General features: G+C 45.8%; 1 protein-coding gene across 1 annotated transcript in view; it reads left to right on the top strand.

Moving 5' to 3' along the window:
• ATP1B3 (ATPase Na+/K+ transporting subunit beta 3) overlaps positions 1-23,915 on the top strand; it is a 434,039-nt gene that overhangs the window by 246,682 nt on the left and 163,442 nt on the right. The window contains exon 4 of the mRNA XM_069618280.1: positions 18,027-18,217. Within this exon, the coding sequence (XP_069474381.1) occupies positions 18,027-18,217 (191 nt within the window). The remainder of the gene's footprint in view (positions 1-18,026; positions 18,218-23,915) is intronic.

Genomic DNA, 23,915 nt, shown 5'->3' with positions numbered 1-23,915 from the left:
AATTACAAGGCACAGTACATGGTAGGAGGCAGTGATACTTGACAAGTTAAATACAAAATGTACAGTCAGTGACGGTAATAGCAGTAATGGTATAGTACAGGTTGCATGGCACAGTACATTGTGATAGTGATACTAGACAAGTTATATCCAAAATATACAGAAAGTGGCGGTAATAGGGAGTAGTCATAACAAAAATGAGACATGTGCAGTTCGTACAGTTTCTAGCTAAGTCTAGCTTAGAGGTTGACTTTTAGTCAGAAGCAATCCAATGGCAAGTTTCCTGAATGACAGGAAGGATTTGGATGACTTAATGTTCAGTGGCAGGGAGTTCCAGAGTTGGGAGGCGAGGACAGTGAAGCTCGAGCCTCCGGATCTTTTAGAGGTAATTCTAGGTACTGTGAGACATAAGGTGTTGGAAGATCTCGTGGTTCTGATGGAGGATTTCAAGGTGAGTTTATTAGTAAGGTAGGGAGGTGCTAGATGGTTGAGGGCTTTGTAAGTGAAGCAGAGGATTTTCAAATCAATTTTATGTTGGATAGAGAGCCATTTACATGAAGTTCTAGTGGCCGAGATATGCTCATGCCTGGGAATGTTTAGCGCTGCACGTAACACATTGTTTTGAAGGACTTGGAGTTTACTAATTACCGCTCGGTTAGCCCCTAGGTAGAGGCTGTTACAGTAGTTTAACTTAGATTGTATAAGAGCTCTGGCTAGCGTGAGGCAACTGTTAGAGGAAAGAAATGGTCTACAAGCTCTAATTAGTTTTCCTTTGTAGGCGGTATCTGAGGCGGTTGAATTAACTTGCTTGGTGAGGTTAAGATTGGCATCGAGATAGAAGCCCAATGTTTTCACATTTGTGGCGACTGGGATGGTATTGCCATCAATTATGATGTTAGAATAGTTGGGGCTTAGTTTTTGCAGGTTGTTCGGTGAACCAACAATGAGAAGTTCAGTCTTCTCGTCATTCAGGCAGAGGCCATGTGTGGCCATCCATGCCTGAATGACAGAAGATTTCATTGATCCTGGCTACATCAGTATTGTAATTGCCCGAGATGGTGAGGAGTATCTGGGTGTCATCCGCATAGTTTGTGTAGGTGACACCCAGACGGTCCAATCTATCAAAGAGGGGCTTTGTAAAGAGGTTGTATAGGGTGGGTGAGACGCATGAGCCTTGCGGGACACCACAAGTGATGGAGATAGGGTCTGCTGCGGCCACCGGAGAGAAGACTCTCATGGTTCTATTGGCCAGGAAGGACTGTATCCACAAGACGGCAGAGGGGGAAAAGTGGGCAGCAGAGGAGAGGTGGTTGCAAAGTATTTTATGGTCGACCAAGTTGAAAGCTGCAGAGAGATCTAAGAGGAGTAGGATGGCAGCCTTGCCCTTATCTTTGATTTCGTCAATCTGACTTTTAAGATCAACAAGGGCAGTTTCAGTTCCATGTTGGGGCCGGAAGCCAGACTGACGTTAATCCAAGTAATTGGTTGGCCTCTAGGTAATGCTGAATTTGCAAGTAGGCAACTCTGTCCAGGATCTTTAACAGGAAGGGAATGGTTGTGATAGGTCTGTAGTTTGTGGGGATGGCTGGGTCCAGGGTCTGTTTTTTTAGTAGCGGGAGGACCCATGACTGTTTCAAATTGTTAGGTAGCGAATTGGTGGAGAATGACACGTTTATAAGCTTCGAAATGAAGGGTGCGAGGTCTCTTGCTGCATCTTTTATGATCTGTGAGGGGCAGCTGTCCCCTTTGCAGTTTGACGGTTTGAGGGAGGATATGATTTTTTGCACTTCCAGTGGGGTTAGTTTTTTGAAGGTGAATCCATGATTCGTGTTGGGACTGGTGGGTGAGCTAGGGATAGGAGGGCTAGAGGTGGGGCTACTATTGGAGAGTTGTCTCTTATTTTCAGTTTTTGTTTGTAAGCCAGTCATTTTGTTCGCAAGAGCATCTTGGATGCTAGTGCACCAGAGTTGGTCCTTCACGGACATGTCCGAGGCGGAATGGGGTTTTCTAACTCCTTCAGGATGGTGAATAATTCTTTGGTACTGGAGCTAGCATTACTTATTCTTATATTGTAGGCTTCCTTTTTAGTACAAATTATTTCTTTTTTATAGAGGGAGGATGCATTTGTGAGATTGGTTTTGTGTACCTCTGTCGGGTTCCTTTTCCAAAGGGTTTCCATTTTGGACTTATTATTTCTTAGTATTTTAAGTTCTGGTGTGTACCAGGAGTGAAGATGTGCTTTAGGTTTACCTTTGTGTAGTTTTAGAGGGGCAACAAGGTCGATGGCTTTGGTCATGGTGTTATTATAGGTGTCTACTAGTAGATTGAGGTCCGAGGTGTAAGGGATCATGTTTAGGGTGGGTAAAACTAGTGGGATGAGGGCTTCAGCAGTGATATTCCGCTTGTTTCGCGTCAGACATGCAGGTGCAGGTGGGCACTGTATGTGGTGAGGGTTATTAGTGCTAATGTCAAATGAGAGTAGGAAGTGGTCAGTCCATATAAGTGGTTAGGGGTTCTTGCAGATAATGTGACAGTTGTGGGCAGCGATCCAGTCTAAGGTTCTGCCTTTTTGATGTGTAGGTAGGGTGTTAAGCTGGGTGTAGTTGTGTTTTGCAGAGTGCATTAGCCAGGGAGGATGCTGGCGTGTTGCGAGGATCATTCTATCCCAGATTAAAGTCACCTAGAATAATAATCTGTGATAGGGGTTTAGACTTTTCAGCTATGAGGGAGGTTAAGTCTTCCTCAAGGAACCTGTGGGACCAGGGGGTCTGTATATTAGTTCCAGGGTGATAGTATTCTTAGGGGTGGTTTGAATTCTAATGGATAGATGTTCACAGGAATTTAGAGGAAGGGATGTCACAGATGTAATGTGACGTGAAGATTTGAATAGAAGTGCTACACCTCCTCCACGGGCATTAGGTCTGTCGGCCCTCAGGATGGAGTAGTTGTCTGGAGCCGCGAGGGTTAGAGAGGGGCCTGCTGTGGCATGAAGCCAGGTTTCTGTGGTGGCAAGGAAGTCAAAGTCTGCTGACTGGATGATATCGTCAATTTCCGTAGGGTGGGCCACAATGGATCGAACGTTGAGTAAGGCTCCTTTGAGTGGCAGTGTTTGCAATGATGTGTTTATTAGTGGTTTTAGTTGTAGGATTGTTGGCCATTTTGTCAAGTAAAGTGGGGAGTCTACAGCCTAATCTGTCGTTACGGGTCGTGATGTTAGGGTGGGCTGTAGGGCGATATCTTGGTAGGTTTTCTTGTCGGTACGCTCGCTCGTAATGGCTGTCTCCACCAAACTCTCCCAGGATCTGATTTTCCTAGGGGTGCTTCGGAACATGTCTGTTTGGGGGACAGTGTTTCCAATGTCAGTCTCTCCTCTCCCTTTGCAAGGCGATGGGGCACTTTCTGGCCAATGTTACCCCCTCGGCGTGGTGGTTCCAGCACGATGACCTCCCGTGTGCTGAACAACCGCCTCCAGCTGAGGCTTCCTACAGCTCTATGTGGTGGCCAATTGGGATCAGGAGACTGGGTGTGTGGGGGTGAGGGGAGAGTCTCAATTGGACAGGATTCCAATACCCCTGCTCCTCCTGCCCGATCTTCGCTGGTGGTTGATGGGACAGCAATGTTGCATTGAGCCTGACTGGAGCCTACCCTGGTGATGACAACTGACTCCTCTCTTCGGATCGGGGGCTGCTCTGGAGGGCTATGCAATTCATGGCGCATGGCCATGGGCAGAAGCCCTCCTGCATATCTAATCTATGGGCAGTGGGACTGGCCCTCAAGGTGGTTCTGCCATTCCTCAGGGACAGGTCGGTTTTAGTTAGGACAGACTATTCTACAATGTTTTACCTGAACAAGCAGGAGGCGGTATCGCTCTGGGAATGGGCACCGACGGAGGGTATTTGGATCTCAGTAGTCCACCTCCCGGGGGACAGCAATGCAGAAGCAAACCAGCTGAGCCGCTTGGGTTTCAACACCTACGAGTGGGAGTTTCGCACAAACTCCTTGTTGCTCCTGTTCCAGCGGTGGGGGGGTTCCTGACCTTGACTTGTTCACATCTCCTCTGAATTACAAGTGGCCCTTGTTCTGGGCTTCGGTGGATTGCAGCCTCATCCTGATTGCCCCTCACTGGTCTTTCGAGAGCCTGTTTTTTCTGCTGCAGTTGTGCTCCCACGGGCCCATTCATCTTCCAATTCCCTAACAGGGGCTTCCTGATGCAGTAGAGCATCAGGACTCGGCCAGTCTGGCGCTAGCTGCTTGGTTCCTGACCCACTCAGGGAACAGCATGCTCAATTTTCGGTTGACAACTGGGACATTACTCAACAGGCCAGAAAGCACTCTACTCGATCCGAGTATAAGAGAAAATGGACGAGGTTCTGCCATTGGGCTTGCAACGAGTATCTGGATCTGGTCACCTGTCCTCTGGATGATGTACTAGCTTTTTCAGTGCACCTGACTCATTCTGGGGTCCAGGTTGATAACTGCTGCACTTATCTGGCAATTTCCCTTGGGTGCAATTGTCCTGGAAACCCAAACCTTTTGCTTTTGTTTGGCTAACCTAACACGTCTCTTTCCAGTGGAGCACAGCCTTCAGCTGCGCTCCTCTGGGCTTTTGCAAAAATTTTTGGGGGGGGGGGAACTGACACGTCCTTCAGACTGTCAGTACTGGGAAACTGTTTCCCTTAGAGTAAGTTACCAAGAAATGGCAACATAGTTAAATACTATGTGCCAAGTACCTTGCAGTACTGCGCATAGGTGTCCTTTTGCTTTATGGGCCTAGATACCCTCTAAGGTGATTGTACAAGTGTGCCTAGGATGAACTGGTGGCAGCAGATTACTTTTATAGTATTTTTACTCTTATTAAATAACATTGCGTTTACTGTGGCCAGTGTTGAAAAAAGCTGCACCAGTCTTTTGTTCTGTCCTTTGGCCATTTTGTCCCTTTGCCTTCTCCCAGCTCAAGCAGACCCGGGCTTTCCTTATTTGGGCATGCAGCCTACCTTGACTTTCGCAAGCTGCATGTCACGTGTGCTAGTACCCAGGAAGAGGCTTGGGACTATCTGGTTCCAATCCACACTACTGGTGCCAGTATGTCTGGCATGCCTGAATGACTGGGACCACCGTGGACTGTGATTGGTCCACACCTGGCTTGCATGCAAGAGAACAGATCTTTCATTGGTTTCATGCTCAAATCTAGGATAACCAATCTTCGATAAGAGAAGGGGCTCTGCATCCATTCCAGGTCGATCAACTGAAGTTCTCTCCGAACTGCAGAAGGACCAAGTATCCTGAAACTCGAAAGCAGACCCGTAAAACTGCCAGCGATGTGCTGAAGGTTTGACACCTTGAGCCCACTGTTGACCCTTCGGACTCCTGGTTTTGTATCAATCACAGAAGGCCTGTAAGGGTGCTTCAACTCTTTGGAATAGTGGGAACTACTCTTGCCACCTCCTGATTACCCTTGCTGAGGTATGGAAGCGCATGAGCGTGTTACAATATAGGGAAACCACTTATATCAATCAGTACTAGCTGCTGCACAGTTAAAGAACAGGTAGGCACCTCAAACCTACTATACGTCAAACAAAAACAGTGATTGTTCCACCTATTGAATGAGCTGCTAGCTCACAAAGTGTGAACGCAAAACTAGTAAGCGATTGCAAATATCACAATTTGTCCAAAACAATATTGAAAAGTGCTTCTCAAAGGAGACTGAATTAGATGTGATTATATTTTATTTAATTTGTGTTCACTTCTCAGAGTAATTTGCCAACACGTGTTTCGACCTCCACAGGTGTTTCAAGGCAAAGTTCTGCAATCAATGAAAGTAAAATGAAATAAAGTGAATACATAACACAGTAATTTGACAAAATAAACATTGTATACAATCATGAAAAACCCCAACATATGGGAACAAGGGCATAGATTACAGGGAAAATATAAATCAATAAAACAGAATATACATTACCAAGTCCCATTGTAAACAAGTTAACAGGAACATGTCATCTTTGAACAGCCCCAACAGCGCATGAAAAAGGGGGGAAATCGTGTACACATTGAGCATGAAGACAAGACCTCATCAGATGTCAAAAACAAAATTATGTATGTATCATGCGGTCCGAATAGCATTTATATGTTCAATTTAAAGAGACCCATACTGTGAGTCCAAGTGTGACATCGTTTGGAGCCCAGTGCCTCCAACCGCAGTGTCTCCCACTGCACTCGTTAGCCAAATGTAGTAAGTGAACTATATTAGTTCTGAAAGGATGTAAAAGTAACACTTGTACCCCAAGGTGTGCTTGGTCAATACAAATGTCAGATTGGTTTCATGCAGTATGGTAATAAAATAGGCATGTCTATTACTCAATTAAGTCCCTCCATTGTGTATCTGAATATGGTCGCTATGGAAACAAATCTTCAATCAAAACTCTGGTGTCCTGAATTCCAATATGAAAACAATGATTAGTACAACTTGATCACGTACCAAAGTATCTTAAAGTGGAATTCCTAAACTCATGGATAGGAAGGGAAGACGTTACCTGTGCATGAATTCATGCAGACATGTCCCGAAGCAATTTGTCTACTGCGCCAGTCAATAGCAACCATAGAAAGCTAGCCCATGGATGGCGTGATCTATTGAGCAATAAGCGTCCAGGTTGAGAATTGCATCTTTTATAGCTGCGACTAAAAAGATCACGTATTTACCACGCGTGTATTACTACCTTACCCCAATTGTTCTAACGCCTGTTCGCACCGTCCAACAACAAAGTTCCTTAGCAGTCGTCCATGGACTCAATGTTAAAGTAAAGGACCTTATGCACACGTAACACGTTACTGTTCATGTGACCGATTTCAATCACTTGATAGTTTTTGGTCATTTTAGATACTCGGTTATTCATGTTGAATATTTTTTAAGTTGGGTACCATGAGCACTAATACCAATATGTATTCCCGCATCATTTTTTCTTTTCCTTTTTTTTTAAATTGGTCGTGCTTGTATTAAGAATAACAAGTATTCACTGGAGGTTTTAAGCTTTTGACCACGTGATTGTATAAGTTCACGTGATCAGTGACGCGTTCTAATTTAAGTTAATTTCTTCACTCATTTGATATGGTATGTTCATTAATAATACACTATTGTATTCGATTTAACTATTAAAAATTGTACTTGTTGATCACGCACGAACCAGGATCATATGCATTTCCCCATAGATTTCAGTGAACGATCAAGTGATTGAAATCGGTCACATGAACAGTAACGTGTTACGTGTGCATAAGGTCCTTTACTTTAACATTGAGTCCATGGACGACTGCTACGGAACTTTGTTGTTGGACGGTGCGAACAGACGTTAGAACAACTGGGGTAAGGTAGTAATACACGCATGGTAAATACGTGATATGTTTAGTCGTGGTTATAAAAGATGCAATTCTCAACCTGGACGCTTATTGCTCAATAGATCACGCCATCCATGGGCTAGCTTTCTATAGTTGCTATTGACTGGCACAGTAGATAAATTGCTTCGGGACATGACTGCATGAATTCATGCACAGGTAACGTCTTCCCTCCCTATCCATGAGTTTAGGAATTCCACTTTTAAGATACTTTGGTACGTGATCGAGTTGTACTAATCATTGTTTTCATATTGGAATTGAGGACACCAGAGTTTTGATTGAAGATTTTTTCCATATCGACCATGTTCAGATACACAATGGAGGGACTTAACAATTGGTAATAGACATGCCTATTTTATTACCATACTGCATAAAACCAATCTGGCATTTGTATTAAACAAGCACATCTTGGGGTATAAGTGTTACTTTTACATCCTTTCACAACTAATATAGTTCGCTTACTACATTTGGCTAACGGTGCACTGCGGTTGGAGGCACTGGGCTCCAAACGATGTCGCACTGGACTCACGGCTTGGGTCTCTTTTAATTTAACATATCATATAAATGCTATTCGGGCCGCATGATGCACACAATTTTGTTTTTGCTGATGAGATCTTGTCTTAATGCTCAATGTGTACACTTTCCCCTCTTTTTCATGCGCTGTTGGGGCTGTTCAACGATGACATGTTCCTGTTAACTTGTTTACAATGGGACTTGGTAATGTATATTCTGTTTTATTGATTTGTTTTCCCTGTAATCTATGCCCTTGTTCCCATATGTGGGGGTTTTTCATGATTGTATACAATGTTTATTTTGTCAAATTACTGTTATGTATTCACATGATTTCATTTTACTTTCATTGAGTGCATAGCTTTGCCTTGAAAAAGACCTGTGGAGGTTGAAACATGTGTTGGCAAATTACTCTGAGAACTGAACACACATTGAATAAAATATAATCACATATCTAATTGAGTCTCCTTTTGAGAAGCACTTTTCAATATTGTTTTGGACAAATTGTGATATTTGCAATCACTTACTAGTTATGCGTTCACACTTTGTGAGCTAGCAGCGCTTTCAATAGGTGGAACCATTACTGTTTTTGTTTGTTACCGTTCAACAGAGCCTCCTCGTAGGAAGTGTTCCTGGGCCATTCAGCAAACTGACCATTTCGAACCTGGTGTATTGCATAGGAGCGCGGCTGTCTGAGTTGACACTCAAGACTTTGGGAATCGCTACTTGTGGTCCGGGGCAATCTCCTGCCAAATTCATAGTCCTCGATCCTCTGGGTCACGTTTGAAGAGTGCCCATGCCACAAGCATTTGCAGTCCCTTCGTCACGCTGCTGTGGTGACTCGTTGTAGGAGCCTTGCCTGCCTTTTCCTATCCTGATGGTTTCTCAACGGGTTAACTCACTTTTTTCCTCCCTGTCCCATTGGTTGTACCATTCTGGGATCTAAACCAGATGCTAACATTTCACATGGGAGCTCCATTTGAGCCTCTGCATGTCTTTTAAAGATGCTGACCCTTAAAGCTGTCTTTTTAATGGCCATTACCTCGGCTCATAGTCGGTGAGTTGCACGCTTTAACTTGTAATCCTCAGCTTACCACCTTATTCAAGGAAAAGGTTATGTTGAGGGTCCGCCCTTTTTTTTTACCAAAGATGGTCTCTGAATTTCACTTGGCAGAGATGGTTTTGCCTTTTTTTTTTTTTGGTCCGCCTACACACCATTCCAAAGAGGAGAGGCTTTATCGCGTAGATCCAAAAAGGGCATTGAGTTTCTACATCAGTAGGCGGGCAAAGATCGGGCAGGACGATCAGTTTTTTGTGAGATATGCTGATCACAAGCTGGGTCAAGCTGTAACCAAGCAAACTGTATCCTGCTGGATTGTTTTATGCATTTCTGAATGCTATAAACTTGGCGAGCAAGGATGTCCCTGCGGGTTTACGAGCTTCTACTAGAGGTCTGACTACTTCGGCTTTGCAACGGCAGGGGGAGGGAACCAGTGCAGGACATCCATAGTGCTGCAACTAGGTCTTCTGTTCATAAATTCACAAGGCATTATTGCCTGGATTCTGCATCGGGTCAGGAGACAAACTTTGGGAAAGCTGTATTGCACAGCATTAATGAACTAATCTCTGCTCCCTCCCCCTGTAACATACTGCTATGGGAGTCTATTAAAGATGAGGAATATGTGGGAGGACACAATCTATTTGAACAAATTACTTACCCCTGGTAATGTTCTTTCGATTGGATGTTGCTCCCGCATATTCCTCATCGCCCTCCCAACCTGCACGTCTACCTTTGGGAAAATGTCCATGTTTTCCATCTTCCTCTCGTCCAACATCTGGTCATCTTGTGGCCTTAGATATCTGTGCATACGCGAGGGAACAAACTAAGAACTGAAGCATCAGGCGCAGTGAGTGCTATATATGCTGACATACTCTAGATTGGACCACGGCCGCCGAGGAACACAAGATCGACGCACAGTGCCCTCTGGTGTGAAACATTTTTCCGGAGCAGCTGACGCTGGATAGGAATATATCAAAGATTAGGAATATGTGGAAGGAACATCTAGTCGCAAATATTACCAGGGCTAAGTAATTTGTTCTGTGTCAGTTAACCAGAGCTGCTTGACATCTCCCCTAAGGTAACGCAGATAAGCGTGCGTGTCCAATGTTCTTGTGTCAGTAGACTGTATGGCCCATTTTAAAGATACAATTTCTTGTGAAAGGAGGTCCAGTCTAGATTGTGGGACCTGTTCACTTATCCCCACTTCCTCCGGAAAATCATGTTCTTTTTGTTTGTTTCTCAGCTGCTAAGCAGTAGTCCCCTCAGTTGAAACATTTAAATGACTTTATTGAATTATACCACTAAGTGAAGGGATCAAAGTAAGAATTGGGTGAGCAGGAGCCAAAAGCAGCATCTGGGTATTTGGCATCCCAGAGTGGGCAGGATCTAACCCAGGGGAATGTCGAGCTAGTTTGTATGTAGTGTGCTTCAAACCTAACTTCAACATGAGGTGCCAACCATACTTTTTTTGTTTTATAGATCAAACATTATGCCATTAAAGATGCATTTTACTCAAAGCGCTCCTCCCCATTTATTTAAAAAAATTATTTTATTGTTATTGCATTTGATGCTTCGGTGGAGACTATCTGCCCAGTAAATATAACATTGAGGTAGAGCAAGATATTGAAGGAAGCACTTTGCCAACAAATCATTCTTAGTTATTGATAATGGTTAACAAAGAATGTGTAATTTGATTAATGCATGATCCTATTGGTTCATAATACTCATTGATCCTAAATTAAATTGCCCAGTTTGGTTATCTTTTGTCTTTATTAATTCATGTTCGTTTTTTATATATGCTGTAATCAATTGTGTAATTCTTATCCTTGATAAAAATTAATCTTTGATCCTCTTAATTTGCTTTGTCCTCAACATGTTTCTCCACTTCATAGTTGGTCATCAGGAGGATAATTCACTCGTTTTGTCGCTCAATTTTAAATGTACTTCAATGGTGAATTCGTATAATCTTCATTTAGCCATAGGGCTTGTTGGGGGGCCAGAATAATCTGCCTGGTGTTTCCCGCGTGTATTGTACGCCATATTCGCATTATGCCAGTGATGTCTTTTAAATGCATCGCAATACTTAAACTCGTGAGTTTGGGAATGTGTATGATTATCTGATATGTAGTTTGGTATCACACCAGATGACCTGGCTGTCAAAAGTAGCCCCTGTGCTGTTGGTGTCAACCCATCCAGGCTCTGCTAGGCTTTAACCAGGAGCTAAACGGCGTTGATCAATTTCAAACCCTGAAGTGTGAAGATAGCTGTGTTTAAAATGGGTATCGGCTAATAATGCCTCTTTTGGCAGATTGTAAAATCTATTGATGTATCATATGCATAGTAATAAAGATGCAAAGAATATATCACACCCTTTAGTGTGTTCTTTTAATGGGGTGACCAAACACAAGGTATCGCTCCATGTTTATCTAGTATCCTTACCTGCATTGTTTTGCATACTGTTGGTATGGCAAAAGTTTAAAAGAAATCGATATTTACTTAATTTGAGGTTGACCATATTATGGAAATCCCTTTTCAGTGTTGGAGAATGAGTAAACTCCCAGTGTAGTACTGTTCCTCTTGTTAGAAATGTCAGTACCCTCTAGTGTAATGTATGAAATCTGGTTCATGGTTTACGTCACTCCCTGTCGCATAGATCCACACAGTGGACTGAGCTCTGTGCTGTTCCAGTATCCGTTTTGCAGACAATACAACAGTGCCATTTCTCCAGCACCTCCATCAGGAGAATACTGTAGCTAGTATTTGCTGTATCAAGTACATGGGGATAACATTCACACTCCTGTTAAACTAAAGCTTACTTCTGCTTTGAAGCTGCCTAGTTGTTACAAAGGTATGGCCCAGCAGGCCACCCTATTGTTGAACATTGATAAAAGATCAGCTTGCCAGAAGGGATTATGCTTTTTTTAAACATTGCTTGACCTTGCCTTTTCTAGCATGCAAGGAGTGTAGTCGGCAAGCTTTGGGTTTATGGAATGGTCAGAGACGGCCTTCCGAATGGATTGTCCTCCAACGTATTCCACATCTCTGACATGTAATGTCCACAGCTGTGTACTTCGGAAACATTTTTGGCAAAGGTGTCCTGTGTCGACGGTGTCGGGTCCATGTCCCTCGAAGGCCTACGTCGAGGGTGACGTCACTGGATGTTATTAATGGGACGCACGGCGTCGGTAGCCTCAGTTCCATTTTTTTTCCACACACCGAGTTGCTTCGGAGACTCGGCGCGCCTCGTGTATTCATCATAAGAAAATGTCGTCTTCAACCCCTCTGACTCCGTGGTCTGGCTTCAAGACTTGCCGGGACTGCAAGTCGAAAATGTCTATTACAGTCACGCATTGCATTTGTTTGTGGTGCTTAGGCGAGAGTCAAGACACCGACAACTGTTCCAAATGGCAGTTGCAGACTGCTAAGGCCTTGCAGGAGCATTATGGGAAGCTACAGGCAGGTAGGGGGTCTAAGACTAGTTGGCCCCCGTAAATCGAAGTACAATGGAATGTCCACTGACTATTCGAGAGGCGACTCTCTGCGTCGGGAGAAGTCCCGGGATCTTGGTCCCGGAGTGGTTCCTGACATTCCTCATTCTCAGCATTCCAGGAAGCGCCGTCACCGGTCGCCTTCCCTGTCCTCCTTGGAGGATGGAGCCACAAGGAAAGTGGCTTGCCCGACGAAGTCCTCGACTCCAGGGGAGTGGGCTGCCTTTAGGGAGCAGATGTTAACGATTTTTCAATCGCAGGGCACAGTTCAGTCCGCGCCTTCTGATGAAGCTGGAAAGGAACAGACTTTTACTGTGGCTTGCATGCCTTCAGGCTTGGGTCCTCAACGCTCATCTGGAACCTTCGAGGTCCCATTCGGACAAGGCTCAGAATAGTCGCAAGAGACGTGCCTCCAGGTCTCGGTCCTCGTCTCCAGCGAGACCGCAGAAGCCTGGTAAGGGCTCAAGGTTGGCGTGTACTCCATCGGCACGTGTCCGTCGGATACCGACGTCAAAGCTATGCCTTTGTTCCAGCCCTCGGTGCCTTTATCGATGCTGAAGCCGCCGGTGCTCTCGAAGCCTTCGGCGCCCTCAATGCCTTCGGCGCCCTCAATGCCTTCGGCGCCCTCAATGCCTTCGGCGCCCTCAATGCCTTCGGGGCTTTTTGCATGAAATTTACCATTGGAGATCCCTGATACTGTGGAGGCTCCAGTGAAGGCTACTTCTAAGTCTGTGAGGCCGGTGGTGGACTCTAAATCCTCTTCTGTCCTGAGGCAGGGTTTTTACCTTCCTCTGGATGACCTATATGAGGAGGGAAGGTCCGACTTTGATAAGGACCCTGTTTGATGTGGCTCCTGTCTTTTCTGGAGACAGTCATTTGGAGGAGTTGAGGTAAACACTTCATGATGCCAGTGGTCTGGACACTTCTCCGGAAGTGGAATTTGGCAGGCCTGAGCCAGGGGCTCATGCAGAGTCGACCTACAGGAGGTTCATGGTTAGGGTCACAGAGTATCTGTGCTGGTCCATTCCTCAGAAGCTTTTGTACAAGATGATCCAAAATATCCATTAGATCAAGGTCCGTCCTCTGACCCAGTGTTACCTTTTCATATGACATTACGGAAAAGGGTGGCGGCTGCTTGGCAGTCACCGAAATCTCTTCTGGCGTTTAACAAATCGTTGACCAAACAATACTGCCCTTCCGGTAGCGACCCCAGCTACCTTTTTATCTCGCCCCACTCCTGAGTTTGGTGGTTCAGGCGGCTACGGCCACCTCGAGGCAGGCGGTGTACCCCATCATCCCTCCTGATGGGGACGACAAACGCTTAAACGCTTCGGCACGCAAGGTGTTTTCTGCAGGGAGTATGATGCTTAAATCCGCAAACTCCACTTGTGCCGTGGCAAGATTTTCACACACTCTGTGGAACTGTTTCTCTTGCGGCTGAGCATATTCCTGAGGGGGAAGAAAGTCGGGTTTGGACACGCGCGGCAGTGTTAGCCAGTCCATGGCTGCGAGCACCGTTATATGCAGATTTGCATGGTTGCGGAAGTCTGGTTTTTCTCCGAAAGTGCAAGCCTGTCTTTTGAACATGGCCTTTGATGGCGTGCATTTGTTTGGCAGCAAGGCTGACGAGAGCCTTGAGAGGTTGCAGACCTCAAAAGCTGTGGCTAAATCTTTAAGCGCAGCTGTGCGTCAACCTCCGCCTTTTTGTCCTATGGGATAACAGTGGAGGGGAGGTTCTTTTGTTACTACTCCTCCTTTGGTAAAACGAGAGTAGCCGCTAGTCAAAGGGGTCAGCGAAAAAGTACCCGTGGTGGTTGGGGGGAAATAGAGGTGCCAGAGTGGCTCAGGCAGCTGCCTCTTTGCTTTCAGGCACTGCCGCAGCCGCTCAGTCATGAGGCCATGTCCCATGGTTCGGTGGTTGGGGGCAGACTGTCTGAGCAGCTCGAAGAATGGCGAGCCATTACTTCGCTGTGTGGGTTCTGGATATAATTGCCCGCGGCTACTGTGTTCCCTTTCTAAAGCAGCCTCACGACAATCCACTGGTAATCTCTTTGAAGCTTCCGGATCCGCTCCTTGTGCAGGAAATATTGACTGTGCTAGAGAAAGGCGCTATAAAACTAGTGCCTGTAGCAGAGAGGAACAATGGATGGTATTCCCCAGATTTTTTGATTCCAAAGAAAGACTGGGGATTGCGACCCATCCTGGACTTGCATTTGTTGAGCAAGCTTCTCTCTCAGGAAGGACAAGTTCAAGATGGTTACTCTTTCGCAAGTCATCCAGGCCCTTCATCTTCAGGATTGGTTAGTGTCTCGAACTTCAGGATGCTTACATTCATGTGCCGATTAATCCAAAGCACTGGAAGTACCTGAGGTTTGCGGATGGCGACTCGCACTTTCAGTTTCGGGTCCTGCCATTCGGATTAACCTCCGACCCAAAGGGCTTCACCAAGCTGATGATGATGGTGGTGGCAGCGTACCTCCAGGCGAGAGGGCGGGGGGAATTCAGTTCTACCCCTACCTGGACAACTGGCTGATCCGTGTGTGTTCTCCCGAACAACCGTTGGATCATCTCGGTCTCACCTGCCGCTCCCTCCACAAGCTGGGCTTTACCCTCAATTTCAGGAAGTCGCATCGGACACCTTCCCAACAGCTGCAGTACATCAGAGCTGTGTTGGACATGTCCTTTGGGAAGTGCTCGCCTCCCAAGGTAAGGGCTCATTTTATTTTGTAGATGTTGGACTAGTTTCAACATGCCCAGAGTCTCCCGGCTTTCGAATTCTTAAGGTTGCTCAGACTCATGGCATCCTGCATTTTTCTGGTGCCAGAGGCCAGGCTGAGAATGAGGTCCCTGTAGTGGGTCCTCAGGATGCAGTGGTCAGTTCTCGGGCAAGATGTCGGGTCACGTTCAGATTCCACTTTCGGTTTCCCAGGATCTTCTGTGGTGGGCCCACAAAGGGAATCTGATTTAAGGGGGAGCCGTTTTGGCAACACTGGCCAGAAGTGACTGTAGAGACGGATGCTTCCCTCACAGGATGGGGTGCTCATGCTGACTACTTGACTGCCAGCGGTCTTGGTCTCCGTCGGAGTCCAAACTCCACATCAACCTGTTGAGCTGAGGGCCATCATGCTAGCCCTGAAGGCTTGTCCGCAATCTCTGTGGGGAAGAGTGTCCCGATCATGACGGACAACACAGTGGACATGCATTACTGCAACAAAAAAACAGTTGGGGGGGGGGGGGGGGGGGTACGGGTACGGTCACTCCCGTTGTGCAGAGAGGCAATGCAGCTCTGGTTCTGGGCAATCAAGCAAGGCATTTCGCTCTTGGCAGTTCATCTGGCCAGAGACGAAAATGTGGCGGCAGATGCTCTGAGGAGACAGAGCATGATCTCCCACGAGTGGGAGTTGGCTCAGGAAGTGCATTTGGAGATCTTGGCCATTTGCTGAACGCCACAAGTGGATCTCTTCGCCACCAGTGCCAACCAGAAGTGAGAGATTCTGCTCAAGGGAATTTCCTCCGAGAGGAGCCTTAGGGGAGACATTCGTAGTGGAATGGTCATTCCCACTGCTGTACGGGTTTCCTCCAGTCCCCGTCATTCCTCAAATGTTGTGGAGGTTAGAGGTTCGGATCCCGCATGATCCTCATTGCTCCGGTTTGGGCCAGGAGAGTGTGGTACCCGGACCTTCTTGAAATGTCCATCTGCCCTCCACGCCGTCCCTGAGAGGATCTGCTCTCGCGAGAGGGGGGGGGGTGGCAGTGGCAGGTTCTCCAACCAGAGGTCAGGACTCTCAACCGTCATGCTTGGTACCTGAAAGGTTGAGGTACAAGCATTGGGACCTCCCAGATGATGTGATGGAGGTGTTGCTTTCAGCCAGAAGGCCAGCAACAAAATCCCTGTACCGTTGGCGCAAGTTTCGTGACTGGTGCAGAGGACAAAATGTTGATCCTTTTTCAGTATTCCATTCCTATGGTTTTGTCTTTCTTGCTTTCTTTGGCCCACAGGGGCCTTCATGTGGGTACCATTAAAGGTTACCTGGCGGCGCTGTATATATTTAAGCGCTCATCTGAAGAATGCTCTTACTTTAAGATTCCTTTCTCAATTTCTTAAAGGACTGACTAATGTTTTCCCGCTGTCCCCTTTCCAGGTGCCGGTTTGGTATTTGAATTTGGTTTTTAAGTTTCTCATGGGTGCTCCATTTGAACCTTTGCACTCTTGTCCTTTGAGATTATTATCCTTCAAGACGTGTTCTTGGTTGCGGTTACTTCTGCTCGCACAGTGAGTGAATTGCAGGCACTTTCATCTAAGCCGCCCTTTACTGTGTTCCACAAGGACAGGGTTGTACTGAGGGTACGTCCTTACTTTCTACCCTAAGGTAGTGTCTGAATTTCATTCGAGCCAGAAAGTGGTTCTTCGTTCTTTCTAGCCTCCTCCTCATCCTGGTGAGGAAGAGGAGTGGCTCCATAGATTGTACCACAGGAAAGCTCTGAGCTTTTATATTTCTAGGATGTCAGGGTCAGAGTGGACGATTAACTCTTTTGTGGGATATGCTTGACACCGATTGGGCCAGGCTGTGACAACCGACTTTGTCCAGGTGGATTATCCTCACCATTTCTGAATGTTACATTTTGGCGGGCAAGGACTCTCCGGAAGTGTTGCGAGGTCCTTCCACTAGGGGTGTGGCTACTTCCACAGCCCATCTGATTGGGTACTCTAAATTCTTTTCCATCTTCCATTTACTGGTACTGCTTTGGGAGTCTGTCAAAGAAGTGGAATAAATTGGAGGACACAATCCATTCAAAAAATAAGTTACTTACCAAACTGGTAACTTTCTTTCGGGTAGGATGTTCCTCCAACGTCTTCTACATCGCCCTCTCAGCCTGCCCTTCTGAATAATTTTCTATGCGATTGCAGCTTACGTTACTGCAAGGCTATGTGCAGTCAAGCAGGCATTGGATGTGTGGGTCACACGTTATGGAGGAAAAAACATAAACTGAGTCTACGGGTGCCGTGCATCCTATTTATGACATCCGGTAATGTCGCCCTCGACGGAGGCCTTCGAGGGACATCGACCCGATGCCATTGACGCAGGACGCCCTCTGCCGAAAAAGTTTCCGAAGTACACAGATGTGGACATTCATGTTAAAGACGTGAAATATGTTGGAGGAAAATTCAATCGAAAGAATGTTACCAGTTTGGTAAGTAACTTGTTCTTCACCAGTACTGGCACACATCCCCCTACATACAAGTTCCAGGTTGTGGACCTTTTTGTGTATAGCAGGCGAGTATGGTCCTTTTAGGAAAATGTGTGTTTTCGGGTTCTGTGTAATCTGGGGCTTTTTACTTGTTATTAGGATTGCAGTACTAATGCCTTGCTGGGCTTCAAAGTGAGGGATTAAGAATCAATGAAGTCACAGCTGTCTTCTGGTCTCTTGTGGATTGGGAGCGTCCTGGCAGAAATGCAGTGTTAAATCAATCATTGACCCTTCCTCCCCATCCTAACACGCAATGTTGATAGTAATGTGACTATAAATGAAAGTATGTAATGTCAAACACATTCAGTAACTTTTTTTTTATTTTTTTTCCCCCCCAGCTTACAATGATTCAAAACAAGCCAAAAACGAGCTCTGTAACTCTGGATATTATTTTGATCAAACGGATGACCACAGTGAGAAAAAGGCATGCCAGTTTAATCGAACCATGCTTGGGGACTGCTCTGGAATTCTGGATCCTACTTTTGGTTATCCGAAAGGAAATCCATGTGTTATAGTGAAAATGAATCGTGTAAGTTTGAAACTTGTTTAATGTTGGTTGGCAGCCTCTTGGGAACGTTTGTCTCCTTCAGTTTACAGTTGTAGTGTCTTGAATGTCTCCCCTAGTCAGAAAAAGTATGTGAATGCTGCCTCAAATATTTGCCAAAGCCAGTTAGAAGGGAATCCAAACAGAATTCGTGTTAGTAGGCAAACCCTCGACTTCAGTGCTTGCCCAAACCCAAAAAGATGGTTCCCTTCGGACACTCTTAGCTGGTTGCCCACCCTGTGTGAAATATTCATATTATAGGAGGCTTGGTCCCTCCTGGCTTGAGCTTGTTTTATTTGGAGACTAGTCCTAAAGACCTCTTAATTTGGTCCTTTGGAGCCCTTATAGGGCATGTTTGGCTTTGGTAAATATTTTATTCTGAGCCTGCTTTCTTTAAAATCATTGCTAATAAGTACAAATTGACGAAAGATTGCACTATTACTGTTCAGGACAATATATGATTTATTTTTTCTTCCTGGGCCATGTCTGTAAGGAATCAACATTCAATCCTGCCCATAAGGCAAGTTAACGGCTTTTGGTGAAAGGGACATGGGTGACACACTCGTTTGAAACATGGCATAAGGTGCAATCATGAGGCGCCATGCATATCTGAAGGCCTTTAATCTTCATTCAAATGTGCAGGAGAAGGTTTTTAGACCTTACAATGACCAGATTATCTCCTCTTAACTCATGAAGTGCTGCACCAGTATAATCTCTTTATGGGTAGATCGTAGTCTGTTTTGGCTATTGCTAAGCCTTCCCTGCTTTCAACACTTGTCGCATGTTTTCAAAGCCTAGCTGTTGAGGCAACCTCCCATGTGAAAAAAATGGCAATTTGATCAGTGTTTCCACACCATGATGAAGCCTGCAGCTGTGACACTTCAGTCATCTGCCCGACACATTTCTGGTTCTAGTATCTGTGACGATCTGTTATTCTGGAAAACCGTTTCCTTGCCAGAGGCTGCCATTATTTTTATTTTTTTATTTTTTTTTGTTCCAATGTCAAAAGACTAATATGTCCTGCATATCAAACTGGTTACTGGTTGAGGCTTGAGTCCTACCTGCATTTTCTCCCTGACATTGGTGTCCTCCAAAAATCCTCCCCCGAACTTCTAGATTTCTAACCTAGTCTCTACATGCCATTAAAGAATGTATTGATTGGGGGCGCTTGAAGGCCCGACCAGCATGGCCGAAGGTCTGTGAAGCTCCTCGGCATCCCCGGCTATCCGGCACGAAATCCTGCGGACTCGTGAGGTTTTTTCGCCACTTGTTGCGGCGAGTCAGCGCCGGTACCTGCTTGGCCCCTGCAGGCTCCGATTTGACCCGAGGGAAGGTGTGCCGGTGTGGCGCGGAGGCGGATCGGCCTGGGAGGAGGGAGCTTGCCACGCGGGAGGCCGATGGCTGCGCCCTGGACTGTACGGGCGGGTGACCGCCGTGTGCCTGTGCAGCTGCAGGGCCCTACGGAGGGGCGCCACGGTGAGGAGTGGAGTCGGCAGTGCGAGCGGCCTCAGAGGTTTGCCGGACCGGCGCTGCTGGTGGAGCGGATTCCCCCAGGCCGCGGTGGCGACACGGCGGCGCTGCTGGAGTGCCCCTGCGGCCGGGATCCCCGCGGTGGAGGTGTGTGGGGAGACACCGCTTGAGAGGTGGCCGTGCTCACTGGGGGATTCCTCTCCGTGGCCGGGAGGCACGAACGCTGGGGAGGACTGGTCCTGCAGTGGGAGCTCCAGGAACACGCGGACAGATTTTGAAGTGGTAATATTTTACTCCATTTTCATTTTTTAAAGATGGGAGTAAAATTATTTGTTTGGGAGTAAAAAAATTAATTTCTATCCTTGTGGGAATATTTTTATCTGATTAAAAATGTTACTCAAACTGGTGGTTTTTCTTAAAGGTCCACTTCTGACCAGGCAATATTAGAGCTCCTTCCTGTGGCAATTAATTGATAGCAATGATCTGAACTTATCTGTCAAACTAGTTGGTGGAAATGGGAAGCGGGTTCCTGTGAGTCTAGTCCTATTTTTTATTTTATTTTTTTTGCTGGGTGTATTTACTCATTTTTATCTTGTTGGGTACCCATTTTTAGGAGAGCCTGTTATGCAGCTTATAGGGATAACTTCCTGCTTCGCTGGCAAAGGGGCTGCAATGCTGCTGGCTTGCGAAGAGCAGCAGTTATGGACTGCACCATTGTCTTCTGAGTCGCAGTCTAGGGCCTGTCTTGTGTTTCTATCACTGGTGGAGTTGGTGTCGCCAACCAGTGTAGCTGCGTATCATTGTTGGTGGCTGACATCTAGTCCATTGTCAGGCAAGACCAGAGTCTTCAGCAGATGATCGTGTCCATCTTACTCGAAGATACCCCAGTCAGTCATAGCTTTCCCCATAGAGATCCACTGAGTGCAGGTGTGGTGGCCAGGAAAGGCTAAGTCAGGGTACCATAGCTGCAACAAGTGGCAAAGGTATGCCAGCGCCCAGACATAATCTTTGAAGCAGCTGCCAGCTGCAGAAGTGACCATGGTGCAGAAGATGGATCCTATGGTTCAGATGCCTATATGCTCGGAGGATGACTTGTACGTTTCAGCAGGATGAAGTTCTACCAGAGGAGAAAGTTGCCACTCCCAAAGTGTTTTAATTACATCCCATCATCTCCATCCTTGCCATATGATGCGTTTTTCCAGGATTTGGTCTAGGGTGATCGATTTATCTCCACCTGGACATTCAGGCCCCACAGCAAGGTATGTCTTCATCGCAGAGTTGAATAAATTATGCAAATCTGTGCTGTTAATACTGAATGCTTATGGTCTAGAAGTTACAACCGCATAGCTTCAATTACCCTGTATGTCCCCGGTCGACAGTAGACCAGACAAAGTACAATGCTTCAGACTCTGCAGTGGTGTGCTTTATAAACCAGCCTCTGCTGAATTCAGTCATTACTATAGTAGTGAGAGTGATGTTTCCAATACCTGGGGCTACATCCATGCTGCCTTCAGAAAGATTCCCACAAGATGGATGTGACTGGAAGGGAGGTCATCCAGTCACTGTTGCTTAACGTCAAAGGACTCTAATACGGCAGCCGCCGTGACATGTTATGGGTAAGAGCTATGTGATGAGCCTGCTGTATATTATACTTAATTCGAGAGGCAGTGACTTCTACTAGGAAAGGAGTCTTGGCCTCAGATGTCCTGTCGGTTAAATTGCATAGGTACCATCTTTAGCAGGAGTGCTGAGGCACCAGTCTTTGCTCGAGCTGCTTGGCGTTTGGCCTTCGGTGCAATCAAAGATCCTGGATTGCCTGTTTGATATGCAGCTATTTGGCAAGAGGTCTGGTTAATCCCTTGCATCGTACTAGTGAGAAAGCCAGAGCAGCTGGAGTGCTGGCTTCTATGCATGCATGCATCATCATATAGTCAAGAGGTGAAAATGCCCCGACTTAATTTCCAATGGCACCAGCTGTACTGCAAGGCATCTGTGAGGTTTAAACATATCCTTTCTCAAAAGGATGATCTTTTTTTAGTTCTGTTGGGGCTTACTGAGAGAATCTAAGCAAGGCAGTTTAACACCAGCCTTCCTAGAATGCTTGACTGTACACTGCCTCCCAGTGGGAGGAAGGATTCCAAGCAACTTCATCTTGACAGTTGATAAACTAGGGCAGCTGGGTGCTGGATAATGTGGAAAATGATTATGCTTTAAAATCTGAGGGAAAGCAACCATGTATGCTGTCACTGGGGGATAGGAGTGTACAAATAACATTGGCCGCAGATGAAGTAGGAGGAGCAGTAGTCGATGAAAACTGCCGTAGAATTATCTCCCACCATAGCGGGGGTGCAGAGTTTCTAATAAAGATAATTGCTAACCCAAAAAAGATACCAAGGGTCCAGGCCCATCATGGACTTCCGTGCTCAGAATGGAACATGTATCTGTTACATTCAAAATGGCGGCTTTGCACAGCAAGATTCTTCTTTCTCAGAAAAATATTGTACCCCAGAACTGAAGGATGTAGATTTCCATCTGTCCCAAAAAAAATCCAATTCCTGTTGCTCCAATTGCTGGGAGACCATTACCTAAGCAAGGTCCTAATTTTCGTTCTCCATTCACTACCAAGGGTCACTAAGTGAACAAGAAGTCCATGTTTCATCTGACTCTCCACCTAAAATTCTTGGACTAGTGGAGTTCAGAGGAATGGCATCCTTAGCTGAGAGAACAAGAGGCTACTGGGGCCCATGTCCTTCTGCATTTCGTTCATCTCCCTTCTGCAGGCTACAGAGCGAACAGACATTAAGTGGTTTATGCTGGACCGTATTGAAGTACCAGATTCAGGAGTCCTTTCTCCACTGATCTCTGGGAAGGCCATCTCTATCCAGATGGGCAATGCAATTACTAAATCTTAAAGCAGGAGGAACACTGGGGTAGCGATCTCAAGTCTCTACCATTGTCTCAAGAAGTGCAAGCTTGGGACCCTCAAGCATCCGGTGCAGTTGTCCGCTGTGACCAATGCCACTGTAGACCACGGGAGAAAGCAGTGCCATGAGTGGGAGGTAGATGCCCAACTATTGGAGGAAATATTTGGTATGTGGGCCATCCGCAGTTCATTACTACAGAAAATGATGTGACTTTGTCTCCCACACCATCATCCTGAGTTTTGGTTGGCTGCATTTTAGATGAGTAGGTCAGGCATGTGTATACTTTTCCTACAATCCCTCTGATTCAGAGTGGTGAACAAGCTGAGGTGCCACCCTTGCTTGATGATCCCGATAGCTCTGGCATGGGTTAGGCTGCCATGGTACTTGTAACTACTGTATCTGTCCCAGGAACCCCACATACTGTTGCCTAGTTTGTATGACCTACTACCTGGGCCTCACCAATTTTGGCATCACTAAGCCTGGCAGTGACTCCTGAGTCCTCTTCCTTTGTGGTAAGACCTTAGTTGAGAAGGAAAAGCCATGGTCTCCTACCAGGGACAGTCTTTTACCATCTTGCACGACATGCAAAAGTAACCCTACAGAGAAGATTAATTCAAACTTATCACTGAAGCATAAGCAAAAATGTGGCACCAGTGAACATTTCAGTTTGGTTTAGTACTTTGGAAGAGCAAGCAGATTATATTCATTATTTTGGAAGCAGCAGTCTACTTTCTGAGTTTAAACCGACATTGGGACACATCAGCGACCAGATCATAGATGGAGGAGCAACCAGAGGGGACTTGTGATGTTGGCAACCTGAATGGACTGACTATTTCACATATGGCATTCATGGTGTACTATGTGTTGTATCGAAATCTAAACATTTCATAGAAAGACAGTTACCCATACTTCAGAATGTGCAACCTACTAGAAAACACAAGACCCAAGCACATCTTCATTAAAAATATAAAAAGTACTTTATCAGTACAATAGTCAACTGATGCTACTGGTACTTGCACGTAAACCACTTTATGGAAAATTGAAAGCCATTAAAAAAATGTAGAAATTCAAATGGCTCTTAAATACCCTACCGTCTTTCTGTTAAACCATGCTACTTTTATGGTGCCTTCAAGGCAATATCAGACCTTCAGGAGCTGAAAGTTTTAGTGGTCATTTTTTTTTTACATTTTTCTTTTAAATGTTACACATTTATACATGTATATTTTCTCTTTCAACCTCATCTTATTAATCAGAAACATCTTCGTATATTGCGCAATGCCTTTTCAATT

Source organism: Ambystoma mexicanum, chromosome 10 (genome assembly GCF_040938575.1).
Source record: "Ambystoma mexicanum isolate Mex_15411 chromosome 10, UKY_AmexF1_1, whole genome shotgun sequence".
In the NCBI taxonomy this organism is placed as follows: Eukaryota; Metazoa; Chordata; class Amphibia; order Caudata; family Ambystomatidae; genus Ambystoma; species Ambystoma mexicanum.
Note: the sequence above shows the minus strand (reverse complement) of the source record. Positions and strands in the feature narration are given on the sequence as shown.